Raw genomic sequence first — 17,011 nt, forward strand, 5'->3', positions numbered from 1 at the left:
GGGAATGTAACCTGCTTTGCAGACTGCTACTCAAATATGCTGTTAGGAACGTAACAGACAACTGTTGCAGCTTCAATCAATTCTCTGCCTCTGACACTAAGCTCTGTTTCTCTGTAGGGCCTTGGCAGAGGCCCCTGCTGCCTTGATTGGCTGTAGTTTCTTTCCCGAACCCCTGGAGGTTACCGTCTGGCATGCTGCTTCACAGGCGACACTGGCTCTTAAGTAACCGAGTATGTGGCTAAGTGGGGTTTGATTTTCATTCTCAGGATGGAAGCCCCAGATACCCAGAGAGAAAACAAGGTCCCTGCGCTAAACAGTATCTTAGCAAAAAACACCTGCCCTCCCAGTGGGAATTTGATCCCTAAGTAATATTACCAAGTTACAGTATATCCCAGCTCTGGCCACTAAGTGGCACTAAACTACCATTCATGAGGCAAAACAGCAGGAACCAACTCAATCTAATGAGTCAATGTGAAACTTCTCCCATCTTCCCTGCTGCAAATACTTTACTTGATCATACCTAGAAGGCAGCCCCTCTGGCAGAACTGTTACCAGCAAGTCCCCACAGAGGTAAGGGCTAAAGAGGTAAGGTAAAGAGATTCCTACTCGGCAAGGAGATTCCTTATTCAGAAGAGGGGGGGGAACCACACCTTCAGCCTCCCACAGATTCTGAATTCTTAGAATTTCCCAACGTTGACAAGGACATCACAGTATCAAGAGGCTAACTGTGTAAAAGAGATGACTGGACCCCAGCCTTGCCTGAGAGAGACCTAATAGCCTCCCTATTTCTTTATTGAAGCCTAGCCAGGTTGCTATCTAGAACACCAAGTCTGGACAGCAAAATCCTTTCATATTTGATGCTGGTAGGCTCCAACTCCAGCATAGGGTCCCCACTGGAAAATCTATCACAACCTTATTTTCATCCCCCATAGCCACAAAGGTTTAAGATCTGAAGGTATTCCAATACAAAAATGAAGTCACTTTCTTGGAGCCCTCTCTTGCCTTTCAGGTGCTATGTTCAGAAGCAGGGTAAGGGAGTTTCTCAGGAACTAAGAGATCGCTCAAGGCAACGAAAAGAAAGAGTGGGGATTATAGGAGATAAAGGAGGATCATCAGAGGATAAAAAGATCTCATTCTCTGGAAAGGATCAGAATAGAATGTTAAAGCTGAAGGAAACTTCAGGTCAACCTTTTCATTTTACAGATGTAGAAACAGGCCTAGAAAATTAAAATGAAGACTAGAAGGCAGTAAAGAGAAGGAAGCCTTGGGACAAAAGCTGAGGAAGCAATAAGATTCCATAGAAGAAACTGGGATTAGCAAGAAATCTTGATTATAGGAGAATCAAAAATATCTTTCCCTCCCATCCCCTGAGCAACAAACCCTTTAGTCACAGGAAAAGCAGACTTGGAAGAAGGAGATGGATACCTTTTATTCGTTTAACAACAATGGTAACGTCGGAGTCTTTGGGCAAGGGGACATCCTTTGCCCAGGGCTCTCCTCTCACCCTCAGAGGGTCAAGATCAAGCCCCAGGCCAGCAGTACACAGCTGGCTCAGCCACAGGACACCGAGGGTAAGGCAGCAGCCTAACAATGTCCAAATAAAAGCAAGAGTTTCCAAAACGTCCTCCAGGTAAAAGCACACCAGAGTCTGCTGCTCTGTCCCACCCAATAGGAGCAGAGGAAAGGGGTCGAATAGAAGTTTTCTCGTGGTGCTTTTTACTGTGCTCTTCTGGCCATCAGCATTTCCCGAATGTTGTCCTCTGCATCCTTCACACTGCGCTCCAGGTATGATTTTCTCTGCTGTAAAATGGAGGAAAAAAAAGAATAGAATTAGGGTGTTGGCAGCCCTTTAAGGACAAGGTCCTTAAAGGTCCTTGTCCCTCAGGCCTGCAAAGCCTTATCAGGCTTGGTCAGTATCTTCATCTCCCTCCAGTAAAGCAGTGGGAGCTTGGATGGGGCCAGCTGCTCCATTCCCCAGAACCTTCTCTTCTCAATGCCCAACAGGCCACGCCTGAAGGCACTGATTCAGGGGGGCCTGAGTAATGAGAACTGCTTTTCTCAAAAGACAGTTTGCCCAACATACGGAGGAAGACTTGGAAGAAGTTTAAGAAGTCAGAGTAACTAAGTGCCTAACCAAAGCTACAGCAGAAGAAGGCTGGGGAGAGGGAAATGCCTAGGAGTGAGGGGCGACTTGGCACAGGAAACAGAATGTGCACATTGGGAGACTGGCAGCACTACTCTTCCCCCAAAAGGAAGTTAACATTAAAAACAAGTGTCTTGAAACACCGAGGCTGTAGCAGACAAAGGCCAGGAAATTCCAGGACAAAGCTCCTGCCCCACAGCAGACTGTCTCCTCTCAAGGTTTTCCATGGCCTGGGCCAGGCGCCTGATGAATGCAATAGCATCAGCAGCCCTGAAAGCTGTGCTGGGGAGACCAGCTGGTCTCCGAGCACCAAGTCATACCACACCTCACTGCTGAAACTTATCGCTCAAAGCTGAAATCTACTATTTTAATTAAATTACCACATGCCAGAAATCTAGACAACAAACCAACAGACAGCTATGAGCTTAAAGCAACCTTCAGAGATTTACTTCTCTCTGGGTCCTCTGGCTAGAGAGCTCTTTTTCCTAGACTTTTCCTTCAAAAGTCACATAAAAATGATCTAAGGACATCTGTTACCCTATGGACATTCCAGGTGTCTCCATCCCCTTCTCTAACCAAAAAGCCTGGATAACAGCAGAAACAAAAACTACTTAACTCTCACCACCACTTCCCAGCGTTCGAACCTTTTTTTAGAACCCAGTCCCAATTATGCTGCCATCCTCAAGAGATCTAGATCTCTGGAGATATTTTAAAAATAGTCCTCACACTAACCCTGTGATGAACAGGGAAATCCATACTGCTAAAGAGGAAACGGGCACAAGAAGCCTCCTCCCCCAACCATTCCCTCTTTAGAATATTTTCTCGTTGTCTTTGTCTAAAGTCTTTGTTCTGACTCAATTAGAATTAATACCTTACCAGTCCTTAAGATCAAGGAGACAGCACCTAAATCTTTTTTGCTTCATTCTTACTAGTTTGTAAAGAAGAGGTCTTGATCAGCCCTGGATAGAATCCTCTCTGAAATTGATTAGGTTAACGGCTAAACTATGACAGCAGTGCTCCTCTTTCCCCACCCTTGACTAGGCTGAATAGTTGATTCTTCATGGTATATTTAAGGTTACAATACAATTGTACTATATGGTAAACCATGTTAAATATGTTAAATTCTGACTATGGAATTTTGTCTTTGTTCTTGAACCTATAAACCATAAGTGAAAAGGCTTGAGTCTGAGATTTTTCATAAGCAAGATGGAACTCGTCGCTTTTTATTTCTCTGTGCTCAAAATTTAATTAATAAATATGTCTCTAAGAGACTCACTGGCTAGGATGCAAAAGCACCGAGTTGTTTTTTTTTTCCCACAGAAACTGAGAACTAGCTCATGGACATAGTTAAAATCAGTAGTGTAGAACCAAGGTTTCCTGAAACTTTGATAGATAGCAAATATTTATTAGTGCCTACTATGGGCCAGGCACTATGCTATGAGCAGATCATGATGTCTCCAAGGAAGGGAGGATATATAAACCTCTCTCTACAACACACCCGCTAAATTAATGGTATACTCTATAACCAAATTCCTGGGAATTCAGGAATGCAAAATAAAACCTGTCAACTATCTGGCATAAAGCACAGGCACTAACTGAGGCAAAGGGAAATAACTCCCCCCAAAAATTACCTTTTCAGGAATACTTTTGCCTTCTTTCTCTTAATCAAGTTCTTTTCCTATTTCGCTTCTTTCCACGTCCACCTCAACCCGGCTTCCTATCCTACCACTCATTAGCTATTTAGGAATTTACCCACAGTGTTGATTATTGTAACGTCTACATGTACTTGTGTAAATTCTGTATCTTTTGTCCTGTGTTCCAGTGTCTTGTCTATCCATTACAGGTCTCAAATTCCCTATCTTTATCTTTAATGCATCCCCTTTCTGTACCCCAACAAGACTACAAACAAAGGGCTTAATATATATTTTACAGTAATCATGATATATAGGGGCTGCAAATATATAACTGTCACTAAGGATTTTCATTTAATTACATGACTAAACATGATACAGACATATCAGTGCCATATTGCAGTGGGAATTTAACTTCCTCTGTTAGCTAAGATAAACAACCCTTAGACTTTGCTTTTGATGAGTAAAAAAAGGAGCTTAATATAAATAACTCCTGACACATCACTAAAGAATGTGTGGCAGAGAATGGGAGTCGCACCTCAGACACATTGCTGGGTGCCATCTGGGCATGGTGCGGGTCTCAGTAGTACAGGGGTCAGTGAGTCAGAGACCAGCACAGCTAAGCTGGGAGTAATCAGGAGACTGTTGAACCACCACATGCTGTTCTTATGTCTAACAGTTTTCTATACTAGAGATGGAGGGAATCAACACCCCTTTGCACATCTTAATTATGCTTCTTACAACAGGCCAAATAAGTATCCTCCAAAAGTCTGTAAAAGGGAAATCGGGAGACCCCAAAATAAAAGCATTAGGATTTACTCAACTGTAAGTATGCATAGTTGTTATAAGAGTTTTTCTTTTTCAACTGGGGAAAGGCTGGAAGGAGACAGAATAAGAGGGAGAGAAGGTAAGTTTTCATTAACTGAAAAACAATTATTCTTAAAAAAAAGATTTAAGAGTAACCAAAGGGGATGGAAAAAATAAAAAAGGGATCAATGGTTGCAGTGGTCTCTCATAAAATCATTTCCTAAGCTAAAAAACATAGCTATTGACACGTCTCTTTGAAAAGCAAATAGGTAAATAATGGTCATGGGCATATACTTGCTGACTCCTCCTGCAATGAGTCCTTTAATGTACCCCACCCACACAAATTGGGACAGCAGATTAGACAGGCCATATCTGGCTAACAGGGATTACTCAGTCCCACAGATGGCAGTATAAAGAAGATTCCAGCAAATCTCCTAACTCTTTTTGGCAGTGAATATGGCTAGAAATGGCCTCCCTTCACTTCAGAAGTTATAAAGCTTGTATCCATAGTATGTTCCTTCTGTCACATCATTACTGGGAACTCCCAAATAAGGACTAACACAGCTGTACCCTCTGGCCCTTTATCTGACCTGTACTTATGAGAAGAAAAAGCACTAAAAACAGCTGAATACACATGAGAACAACTGGGCTATGTAATTCTACCATTTGAGTCAGAGGTTCTATTTAGAGATTAGTTTGTAACTGGCTTAAGCAGAAATATCAGAGGTAGAAAAAGGACCTAAAGTCGTCCAATTAATGTCTCAGCACTTTACTAAATAGAAGCATGTCTTTTCAGGGATGCAAACATATATCTCATTCCTTAGAGTAATGTCCACCATTCATTTGCTTTTAAAATTCTGTACAATTAAGAGATAAAAATTGTGCTCTGCACTATTTTCCTTATGGTCACTAACTTAATCGCCAAGTGGTTTCAAGGTAAAAGCATATAACTCTTTTTTTTATACTTTGAAATTAAATGTAACCAGTCCCCCTGCAACCTAACAGGATTCTTTGTACTGGCATTACAAACAGTGCTTTCAGGGTAAGGAACAAACAAGCCACTGCTCCACACAACATCAGATTTTTCACAATTCCATCTGGCAAAGTCTCTACTAATTTTACTCTGTTTTAAAGCTCTAGGTTTTAAATGCATGCTCCACATGCATTTAATTATCAGAAAAAGTGCCCCACTGATTTCCTGATGGCTAAATGCACGTGTGTGTTGAAGAGATAAATGGGCCTCCCTAATTACTGGTGCCCCCCCCCCCCCCGCCCCCGCCCCTTCAGCACTTACTCCTCTCTTCCTAGAAATGGTTTGCAGGGTTTCAGATACTCCACAGTACACACTTCTAAACACACAGCTGTTTAGTGTTTTTGTTCAGTTGTGTCAGTTTGACTCTTCATGATCCCATTAAGGTTTTCTTGGCAAGGATACTGGAACAGTTTGCCATTTCCTTTTCCAGTTCATTTTACAGATGAAGAAACTGAAGGAAAGTTAAATGATCTGCCCAGCTAGTAAATGTCTGAGGCCATGTTTGAATTTAGGAAGAAGAGTCTTCCTGACTCCTGGCCTAGTACTCTATCCATTGCACCTCCTAGCTGCCGTAGCAAGAATTTCATATTTGCTGAAAACAAACACTTCAGAAATTGTGTAAAACTACTGGCAAAATCAAAACCTTTCTCCCATGGGGAAAGGGGGACCCTGCATTTCATCATTAAGGAATATAAACTCCAAGTGGACTCCCAAAATACCATTCCAATTCCCCTTGGGTGTTGTTCTAAGGAACACCGGAAGAACAATTCTACCTCAAGTCAGCTGCAAAGAGGACCAAAAACGAGAGGAGCAAGGAGTAATGTGCACAACCCAGAAGATACTCTATATCAAGATTATCCTTCTGAGTGTTGGAAATCATTTGTTTTCTTTTTATTATAGCACATGGAAGGCATAGTAAGCATAATTCCCACAGACTGATAAACCCATTTCTTCAGCAAGTTCTCTGATCGGCATCAAACGACCAGAAACCACCAACCTCTGGGTACACTGATGTCCCCACAGTGCCTTAGGTCCTGACATGAAACACTGAGATTTCCTGTGGGGGCTCAGTGCGATCAAGGGGAAATGGACATTGCTGAAGTCATTGCTCATCAGCCTGCGGTTCCCTTTTCTAAGTCATCATGCAGAGGGCTGGTGTTTCACTCTTACAAGTGGAATCTTTTCATGAAGGAAGAGGCTAAAGTCTCTAGAAACTTTTCTACTATGACACAGTTTCTCAAATAGAATGCTGATGTAACTTATCTTGTGATATCGTCTCAGTGGACTTTTTCTAGGAGCTCTTTCTCTTTCTAAACTTAATACTTCTCCCATTTTATTCCTTAAATGCTAATCAGGGGAGACATGAGTCAGAAGGGGGGGGGGCAGACCATACATTTTAAAAACCCTCTTTTTCTCTTCCATGTGTCTATCCTTCACCTAAATAACCTCTAGAAAAGTCAGATCTTACTCTCAGCAAAAATTAACCTTTGGTTATTCTCATGGCTGTCTTTATGCTTTCCTTTTCTGTGGAATGGCACAGCAGTTAATTCCTTAAAAAATAGTGTCTGCAGCCTACACGAATGAATCAGTTTAATCAATTGAGCAACACACCAAGGCTTGCCTAAAGGTTCAGAAGGTACACTTTATTGGCTTAAAAAAAAAAAAGTGGGGGATTGTTTTTTAGTGAGATAACATGGTAAAAAACCAAATGGGGAAATGAGAAAGTCTAAAAAGATAGAAAATGGGAACAGTCATGGGCAGGTCAGAGCAGTGCAAAGCTCTGACAGTGAGATATAACCATTTAGAGCCCAAAAGGGCAGAATCTGGCAAGGCAGTCAGAATGAAGCTAAGAAAGGAATGAGATCTTAACTCATTTCAGATCCAAACAAACTGTGGCATAATGAGTTCACTCTACAAAATATCCCTATCCCAATTAAGTTTCTTGAGATTGTGGTTAACCGAGAGAACTCATCATCTACAATAAACTTGTCAAGTACCACTGTACAGCTCAAAAAGGCAGGCAGATAACTATATTTAAGTATCAAAGGAAAAGTGAATGTAGGTGATCCATTTGGGAGAGTTAAAAAGCATTTAACCAGAAAGGAGATACTGTGCCATTTTTTACAAAAAAATAAGCAAAAAGTCCTGAGTACAAATTCCAACCTCAATGCTACACACATGCCCTTGAGAAAGTCAACCTTCCTCAGTTCCCTCATTTGTGAAATAATGGGGCTATGCTAGCTGGTCTCTGAGGGCCCTCTCAGCTCTGGATCTGATTCCATGACCTATGATCTGATGAACGGGGACAAAGTATAACTTTGTCACAAAAGACTGAACTTGTCATTTCACTCTGCCCTTTCATACAGTTAGAATTATCAAAGGCAGTAGAACATCAAACTGAATGACTTGATCATTCACTGGCCATCTTTACTGAGAGATCAAACTGCTAAGCCACTATTCAGTCTTTGCACCTGCTGAAGAAGGAGAAAGCTGGGAAAGTACATTTTAAAAATTTCCATTTCCCCAAGAAGGACTGCCTCTCTGGTGCCACATGCATTGCATGCAGGTGAGTGGCATCTCCCTGCAACCTCCTAATAGTGATTTTTCAAAATTCAATGTAAAGCTCCAAAGTCACATTGGAACACATACATGCTAAAGTTCTACAAATACATCAAAAGACATACAATAACAATTCACACTTAAACTTATTAAGATTTACAAGGCATTTTCCATACAATGTGTGAGGCAGATAGTTATGAAGCCTGAACTACAGAAGATCCTGTAAGAAGCTAGAGAATGTGTCTCTTTTGATCCTGAACACCTAAGGGAAATAGTATGTCCCCATTTCCCCCTTCTGCTCTTCCAGTCTTCTTCCCCCCTACCCTTACTTACCATGTACTCTGCAACTCAGTGACATTGGTTTCCTGGACGTCCCTTGCACAAGACACTATTCTCCCATCCCTGGGAATTTTCTCTGGCTGTCTCCCATGGCTAGAATACTCTTCCTCATCTCTGCCTCCTGGCTTCCACCTTCCACATGGAAACCTCTTTTGATCTCCCGTAACTTTAGCACCTTTCCCCTATTGATCATCTATAATTTATCATGAATATATTTTCGGCGTAGATAGTTGGTTTTTTTTTTTAATGTTGTCTCCTCCATTACGCTGTGAGCTCCTTGAGAGTAGGGGCTGTCTTTTATCTTTTCCCCAGCACTTAGCAAAATGCCTGGCACATAGTAAGTGCTTTAATAAATGCCTGCTAGGTGCCATACACTAAGTTATTGAAAACACTGAATGCATTCAGAAGAACAAATAGGATGGCAACGGGTCTGGAAATTATGACATATGAAATAATGAAAAGCCTGTCTTCAAATATGAAGTATTTGAAAGGGATTTGATAGGAGAATTTGAAGGGGAGGTAACAGAACTAAATAGAAATTCTGACATTTTGCATATTGTAGCAAAAACGTAGGGAAGAAGAAGAAAACAAGTACTTGTACAGCACCTACTATGACATGAAGCACTTTACAAACATTACAAATATTATCTCATCTGATGCTCACAATAACCCCGGGAAGTAGGTGTTATTATTATCCCCATTTTACAGATGAAGAAACTGAGGCAGAGAGCAATGAATGACTTGCCCAAAGTCAAAGAGCTAGAAAGTACATGAGGCCAGATGTACACTTGGGTCTTCCTGACTCTACACCTGGAACTCTACCCACTGAACCATGAAAGAAACAATGACTTCAGAGATGTGTTACTAGCTAGAAATGATTTAAAAGACAAAAATGGTAATTAGAGTTACATAGTACTTTTTTCACAACCACCCCTTGAGGTAGCATTACAAGTGTTATTGTTACTATTTTCAGATGGCTGTCATATGCAAGGAAGGATAAAGTTAGTCCAGTGTTGCTCCAGTGGGCAGAAGTAGGCCCAAGGGATATAAAAATCATCCCACCTCAATTGTAGTGTTTCAGGCAAATTTCAGCTCAATATCATGAAAAATCTGTCTAAACAGTTAAGAGCTACCCAACCATGAAACAGGTTATCCTGAAAAAATTACAATCCCCATTACAAACTGTTCAAGCAAAGGCTGGATAGACTACTTGTCAGAGATGCTGAAAAGGATATTTCTGCCCTGGGTTATATAGGCTGAATTAGAAGACCTCCTGAAAAAGAAAATGATTGAGATCATTAATAAGGGAAATATATACTGGAAAGAGCATTGGCTCTAGAGTCAGTTGACTTAAATTCAAATCCTGATTGTGACACTAGCGATGTAACCTTGAGCAACTCACTCAACCTTTTTGGGGTCCAGTTATTTCTACCTCTAAAATGCAATGATTTTTCAAAGTTAGCCATCTAGATTCTTCAAAGGAGGATAAGGTGTGAATGGTTTATAATCTAGATCATTGAAAGGAGTTCTATTTCTGAATGAAATGAATGAAAAAACATCTGTTAAGCACTTACTTTGTGCCAAATTGTCTCTAGGGATAGAGGTAAATTCAAAAGGGTACAGTTTCTGCCCTCAAGGAGCTGACATTCTGACACATGGAAGAGGGAACTCTAGCAAGTCAGAAGTGTGCTATGAAAAAGAGTGCAAACAATTCCCAAAGTTCCTGGAGGGTAATTTTAGTATAAAAATGTCCTCTGGAATTTGTATTCTTCCTGTTCCTCCTATCTCTGCAGCCTTTGCAACTTCCATTAGGAGACTTCTCAAATACTCCGAATGACAGCCAGGAACTCTGAGTAGTACTGCAGGGAACATTTTAAAGCCCACTTCCAATTCTTTGTAGAAACTGAGTTTTGTACAGGTTCGTTCTTGGCAAAGGAGAGAGGCTGAAGTGCTATGGAGGATGCTAAATGAAGGAAGTCACTCACACTACACAGGATTAATTCCTGCAGTTAAGAATCTCCAGCACTTTCAAAGCACATGTTATTAAAGAGTCAGTTGGGCTTCTTGCAAAGTATACTGGGCTTGGAGTCCAGAAGATATGAGTTCAAAGCACCCATTTGATTCTTACTAGCTCTGAGCCCAGGGGCAAGTCATGTGATCTCTGGACCTTAGGCAGCTCTCTAGAATTTATTTAATATCAAAATTGATGGAGAGCTGGCTCATACCTGGAGTTACCTCTGCCGAAGAAGTCACAGTTCTTACAATATTTGGTATAATGTCCACCAGAAAGCCAGAGAGTATATGTCAGGGTTTGTAACGAGCAATGCCACCAGTATTAATATAGGGTATGTCATGTCATATCATGTCATGTCATGTCATATCATCTATATTTTAATGTAGACTTGGAGTCCAGAAACCTGGAATCAAGTCCTGGCTCTGTCACTTTAACAAATCACTTAACTTTGTGTCCTGATTTGTAAATTGGGAATAACATTCTACTTGACAAAGTTGTTGTTAAGAAAGCACTTTGTAAACTGTAATGTACACTAGATTTCTATTAGCATTACTACTGAGCAACTAATTGCTAGAATATTACTTCTTTCCTATTAAAAGGATTCCAATTTAATCAGAAGGATTTCTGCCCAGCCCCCTCCTCTAAGACAACAGAATACGTTTGTAGTGTAAAAGGAAGATATTCAATAAGAGCCAATCTTGTGCAAGAAGTTTTTCATCACTCATTTTTTATAAGCTTTCTTTTCAAGCATCCACAGCTAAGAAACATCTATTCTGACAGATTACTTCAAAACCAAATAATCAAATTAAAACAAACTTTTTAGTACTTTAAGTGGTCTAAAGTTTGTTTTGGTCCAGGGGGAGAAGCAGAATATTCAAACCAACATTGTTCTCCCGAGTTTGGTCCGCAGGCCAGGAGAAGAGGGTGTGTCTTATGGAGAGAGGAAGTGAGGGCAACACCTTGCATTCCTAGCAGCTAAGGTATAGCTGACTCAAAGGTGAAAGCCAGACAGATGTGCAGGTAATGCTTGCGTGGTAACTAAAAAAAGATAGCCATAAAACGATAGAACCCAGATAATGTAAAAGCTAGAGGGGATCATAGAGATCACTTAGCCCAATCCCCATTTAACAGATGAAGATAATGAGGCTTAGAGAAAAATAAGGCCAACTATTACAAGAATGGAATAGCTTTCAGGAAAAGGGAGGTGATATACCTCACTATAATCTGCTCTGGTCAAAACTCATCTGGAGTGTGTTCAGTTTTAGGCCCCAGGATTTAAGAACATTAATAAGTTGGAATATTAATAAGCCAGAGGAGGATAACCAAGATGGAGAAGGGCCTTGAGTCCAAGATATACAAAGATCAGTTGAAAGAAATGGGCATAATGAACCCAGAGAAGAAAAGTCTCTAGGGAACATGGTAGCTCTCTTTAATATATGAATAGCTGTCATGTGCAGGAGGAAAGAGATTTGTTCTAATACCCCTGGGGGGTAAAACCAAGAGCACTGGATAGAAACTGCTTTTGTTGTCCCACTCTTCATGACCCCATCTGGGGTTTTCTTGGCAAGAAAATGGCTAAGAGGCCAATTGAAGCTTGATGCCAGGAAAAGCTTCCTCACAATGAGAACTATCCAAAAGGAGGAGTTGTTGCCTCAAGAGGCAGAAGGCCCCCCTCCTTGATTCTTATTATGTAGGGGCTGGGCTAGATGGCCCCTTAGTTCTCTTCCAATTTTCCAATTCTGGGATTGAAATGTCCTCAAGGTTCTATAAGTAATTAAAGACAGAGCCAAGTATCAAACTCAGACCTTCTTGAGAATAGCATTCTTTCCAACACATTCAACCAATCAGATTCTGATTAGCACAAGGGGGCAAAAAAGACCCAATCCCCTACAATGCTGTACAATAGAAAAAGGAGCCAGAAACATAAGGCCCCACTGTGTGACTCATTTTAAAACTGTAAGACTATAGTGTAGACAGAAAAAAGACAATAAATATTCCAAGTGGCAGTGAAATAAACCTAAATAGGGTAAAATCTACTGTTTTAATTAACTTCTAAAAATTTGACTTTAAATAGCTTTGAGTAAATTAATAAAAACTAAGTCGAAAGACAATGAAACAAATGAGGGTAAAGGATCTTTGGGTAGATCACATTACTAGTTTCCAATCTAATCAAGCATTTATACAACTAAGACAATATAGATATGGGAACTGGAAAACCATAAAAGTACCTGGAGACAGTGAAAATATTACACAAACTAAGAGCTCAAAGCCACTGAAACCACAGAAGTATGATTCATCTGCACCTTATGTGCTACCCAGTGTGGGTCATCAGAGGGCAAAGACAAAAGTCAAGTATACATCAAAGACTATTTTAAAACCTTCTCCTAAAGCTAAGTTTAAAAACCTATTCCAAAACAAACTTTTGATTTTTTAAAAAAGTTGGTAAATATCATGAATTAAGATATGCAAAATGTCAGCCTTATGTAAAAGAATACTACTACCCAACAAGTCAAAACTAAAAGCTTAAGTCAGGAAATCACTTGAGATTTTTCTCATATGTGTTGAGCATAATGGAGGGGCATGTAAAAGGTAGAATAAATATCTTGCTTGCATTGACAAACCTCCCTAGAGGATGACACAACCACTGCTTCAATTTGGGGGGGTTGCATGGTTTAGATTGTGATGAAATCATTCACCAGTACACAGACCATAATCTAACAGATGTCACTTGTCCCCAACTCCACACCCACCAAGTTACCATAGATACGGAGCAAACAGAAAGGAGGTTAATATACTTATTAACTCTGATCTAAGTAGCTGACATAACACTAATTAAAGTTATAATGACGTTGAAGTAATAAAAAAAACACCCAAGGCATATTTCTCTTTGCAAATATGATCCAGGAGTGTGGTTTTCATTTTCTCCTTTCTTTAATTTTAAGATCTTTCCCTTTATATTAGGAAAGGAGAAATAACGTGCAATTTCCTTGGGCACTGGGTTGCTATGGGGAGCTGGGAGAGTGGGGGAGGTAAGGGAGAAGAGGGTCTATCATTTTTAAAATAAACAAAGACACAACAAAAGAAAAAAGTTGTTAGGATTGTCCACACCTACAGAGTAACTACTTCTTTCTATTTCAAATGCTTTCAGATAAAATTATTGTGCATCTGGAATCTCACACTCCTGCCACTCTTTCCCTGTTTTGTCTTTGGCATTCCTAAGCATACAAAACTCCAGTTTCTATAACAAAGGCAGAGTCAAGCTGCAAAAATCAAGGTGGCTTCACACAGGATTTTATTACCATGCTCCCCATGTTGCCCATGGGGGAATCTTCCCCACCCCATCCCTTTTCAACATTCCTGTGTTCCACATTAGAACCAGAACTCATGGATGCTAGAAAATAAGAAAAGCACAGATTATCAATCTGGTGACTCATACTAAACAAAGGAATAATAGAGTCCCCAAGCCCTGAGAGATCCTACAAAGAGTGTCTGTGTTTATACTCCATATATAAAGAATTTTGTGGGCAGCTAGGTGGTGCAGCAGATAGAATGTTGGGCCTGAAGTGAGCAAAACCCATCTTCCTGAATTCAAATCTGGCCTGAGACACTAGCTGTCTATGACTCTGGGAAAGTCACTTAATCCTGATTGCCTCAGTTCCTCATCTAGAAAAGGAAATGGCAAACCACTCTAATATCTTTGCCAAGAAAACCTCAAATGAGGCTTTAGCAATATGAGAACTGGGAATTACTAGAACAGCAGGCTGGTTTTCAAAGGGGCAGAGAAATTAGAGACCAGCAACATTTGCTGGATTATGGAAAAAGCAAGAGAGTTCCAGAAAAACATTACTTCTGTTACACTAAACTATACCAGAAGTGGGGAACCTGTGGCCTTCTAGGTCCTTGGCCTTTTGACTGAGTCCAAGTTTTACAGAACATATCCTTTTATTAAAAGGATATGTTCTGTGAAGTTTGAATTCAGTCAAAGGTCCCCACTTGAGGACCTAGAGGGTCACATGTGGCCTTGAGGCTGCTGCAGGGAAGTCTTTAACTGTCATAATAAATTGTAACAAGTCCTCAAAGAGATGGGAGTACCAGATCATTTTTACTTGTCTCCTGAGGAACCTGTATGTGAGCCAAGAAACAACACTTAGAACCAAACATGGAACAACTGATCGGTTTAAGATTGGAAAACAAGTACAACAAGGCTGTATACTGTCAACTTATTTGACCTATAAGCAGAGTACATCATAGGAAAAGCCAGGCTGGATGAATCAAAAGATGGTAGTAAGGTTTTGGGGAGAAATATCAACAATCTCAGATATTCAGACAATAACCACTGATGGCAGAAAGTGAAGAATTAAGAAGCCTCCTGATGAGGGTGAAAGAGAAGAGTATATAAGCTGGTTTGAAGCTTAACATCAAAAAAACTTAAGATCCTGGCAAATGGTCCCATTACTTTCTCACAAACGGAGGGAGAAGAAATAGAAGCAGTGTCAGATTTCATACATTTTTGAGATAAAAAAATTGCAGCCATGAAATTAAAAGATGCTTGCTCCTTGGAAAGAAGGCTATGGTAATTCTGGACAGCATATTAAAAAAAATGGAGATTATCACCTTGCCAAAAAAGGTCCATACGGAGAAAGTTACGTTTTTTTCAGCAGCAATGTGGCTATGAGAGTTGGACTAAAAGGAAAGCTGAGCACCACAGAACTGATGCTTTCAAATAATGCTGCTACAGAAGAATTTTGAGAGTTCCTTGGAAAGCAAGAAGATTCAATTAATCAATACTTAAATTAATTCACTGGAAGATCAAATACTGAAACTGAAGCTTAAATGTTTTGGTCACATAATGAGAAGACCAGACTCAATGAAAAAGACCCTGATACTGGGAAAGACTAAAAGTAAAAGGTGAAGGGAATGTCAGAGGATGAGATGGCTAGATATTGTCATGGAAACAACAAACATGAACTTGCCCAGACTTTGAGACATAGTGGAGAACAGAAGGGTCTGCCGTGCTATGGTCCCTGGGGTTACAAAGAGCTGGACATGACTGAGCTACTGAACAACAACAAAGGACTTTAGGGAAATAATTAGTCCTTTTATTCAAACTAATGTGCTTCAACAACAAAATATAAATACTACCAATGGTAGTATTCAAATGAAGGTATTCAAATGAAGGAAGATAAAAAATAAATATCACTTGTCATAACATTTTCACACAATAACTTCAAAAGTCATCTATTATAGTACTCATCAATCAACAAACATATTACTTGGCCCATAAAGCTAGAATATAATTAACATGTGAAAAGTGCATTCTAGGACAAAACTGCTCTTTCATTTGCTAACACTTTTCAAGAAAAAAAGTTTTACATCATCTTAGATGACAAATGGGAATAGTCAATGTTGGAGAGGGTGTGGAAAAATCACTATTATACTGTTGAAGATGTGAATTAATTCAGTCATTCTGAAAAGCAATTTGGAATTATCCTAAGAAAGAAACCAAAATTTACCTAATTTAAAAAATATACATATATAAAGCAGTAAATTTGTGTTTAGAGAGGATTGGGGAAGAACAATCAGCGTTATTGATTTGCCCCAGGGTCACATAGCTAGTAAGTGTCTGCAGTTACATCTGAACTCGGGTTCCCCTGACTCCAGGGCCAGTACTGAACGACTTAGCTGCCTCAGGTAGATATGTACTATGAACAGCTTCCTTTTCTTTTTAAGTAAATAACAAAATTCAAATTCATCTTCTTTTTCTGGTATGTTTTGACTTGTTACGTTTTATTTATTAATATTTGCTTGTTTATGTTTAATTTTCAACATTCACTTTTATAAGATTTTGTTTTTCTCCCTCCCCAAAACTACATGCAATCTGATATGGGCTATATATATGCAATCACATTAAGTACAAACCACAAGAAAGAAAAAGAGAGAAAATAGTAATGTTTCAATCTGCATTCAGACTCCATAGATCTTTCTCTGAATGTGAATAGCATTTTCCATCGTGAGCCTTTTGGAATTGTCTTAGATCATTGCACTGCTGAGAAGAGCTAAGTCTATCAAAGTTGGTTACTGAACAATATTGCTGTTACTGTATACAATGTTCTCCTAGGTCTTCTGCTCACTTCACTCAGCATTAGTTCATGTAAGTCTTTCCAGGTTTTTCTGAAATCTGCCTACTCATCATTTCTTTAGGAACAATAGTATTCCATTACATTCACACACCACAGCTTGTTTAGTCATTTCCCAACTGATAGGTATCCCTTCAATTTCTAATTCTTAACCACCACAAAAAGAGTTGCTATAAACACTTTTTACAAACAGATCCTTTCCTCTTTTTTAAACATATCTTTGGGATACAGACTTAGCAGTGGCATTGCTCGATCAAATGGTATGCACAGTTTGATTGCCCTTTGGACATAGTTCCAAATTGCTCTCCAGAATGGGGCTGGATCAGTTCACAGCTTCAGCAACAGTGC

General features: G+C 39.8%; 1 protein-coding gene across 1 annotated transcript in view; it reads right to left on the reverse strand.

Annotated features, from left to right (window-relative positions):
- Positions 1–1,410: 1,410 nt before the first annotated feature.
- Positions 1,411–17,011, reverse strand: part of PFDN1 (prefoldin subunit 1) — a 69,631-nt gene continuing 54,030 nt past the window's right edge. The window contains exon 4 of the mRNA XM_072630495.1: positions 1,411–1,800. Coding sequence (XP_072486596.1) covers positions 1,717–1,800 — 84 coding nt within the window. The 3' untranslated portion in view covers positions 1,411–1,716. The remainder of the gene's footprint in view (positions 1,801–17,011) is intronic.

The sequence above is a fragment of the Notamacropus eugenii genome, chromosome 1 (genome assembly GCF_028372415.1).
Source record: "Notamacropus eugenii isolate mMacEug1 chromosome 1, mMacEug1.pri_v2, whole genome shotgun sequence".
NCBI lineage: Eukaryota > Metazoa > Chordata > Mammalia > Diprotodontia > Macropodidae > Notamacropus > Notamacropus eugenii.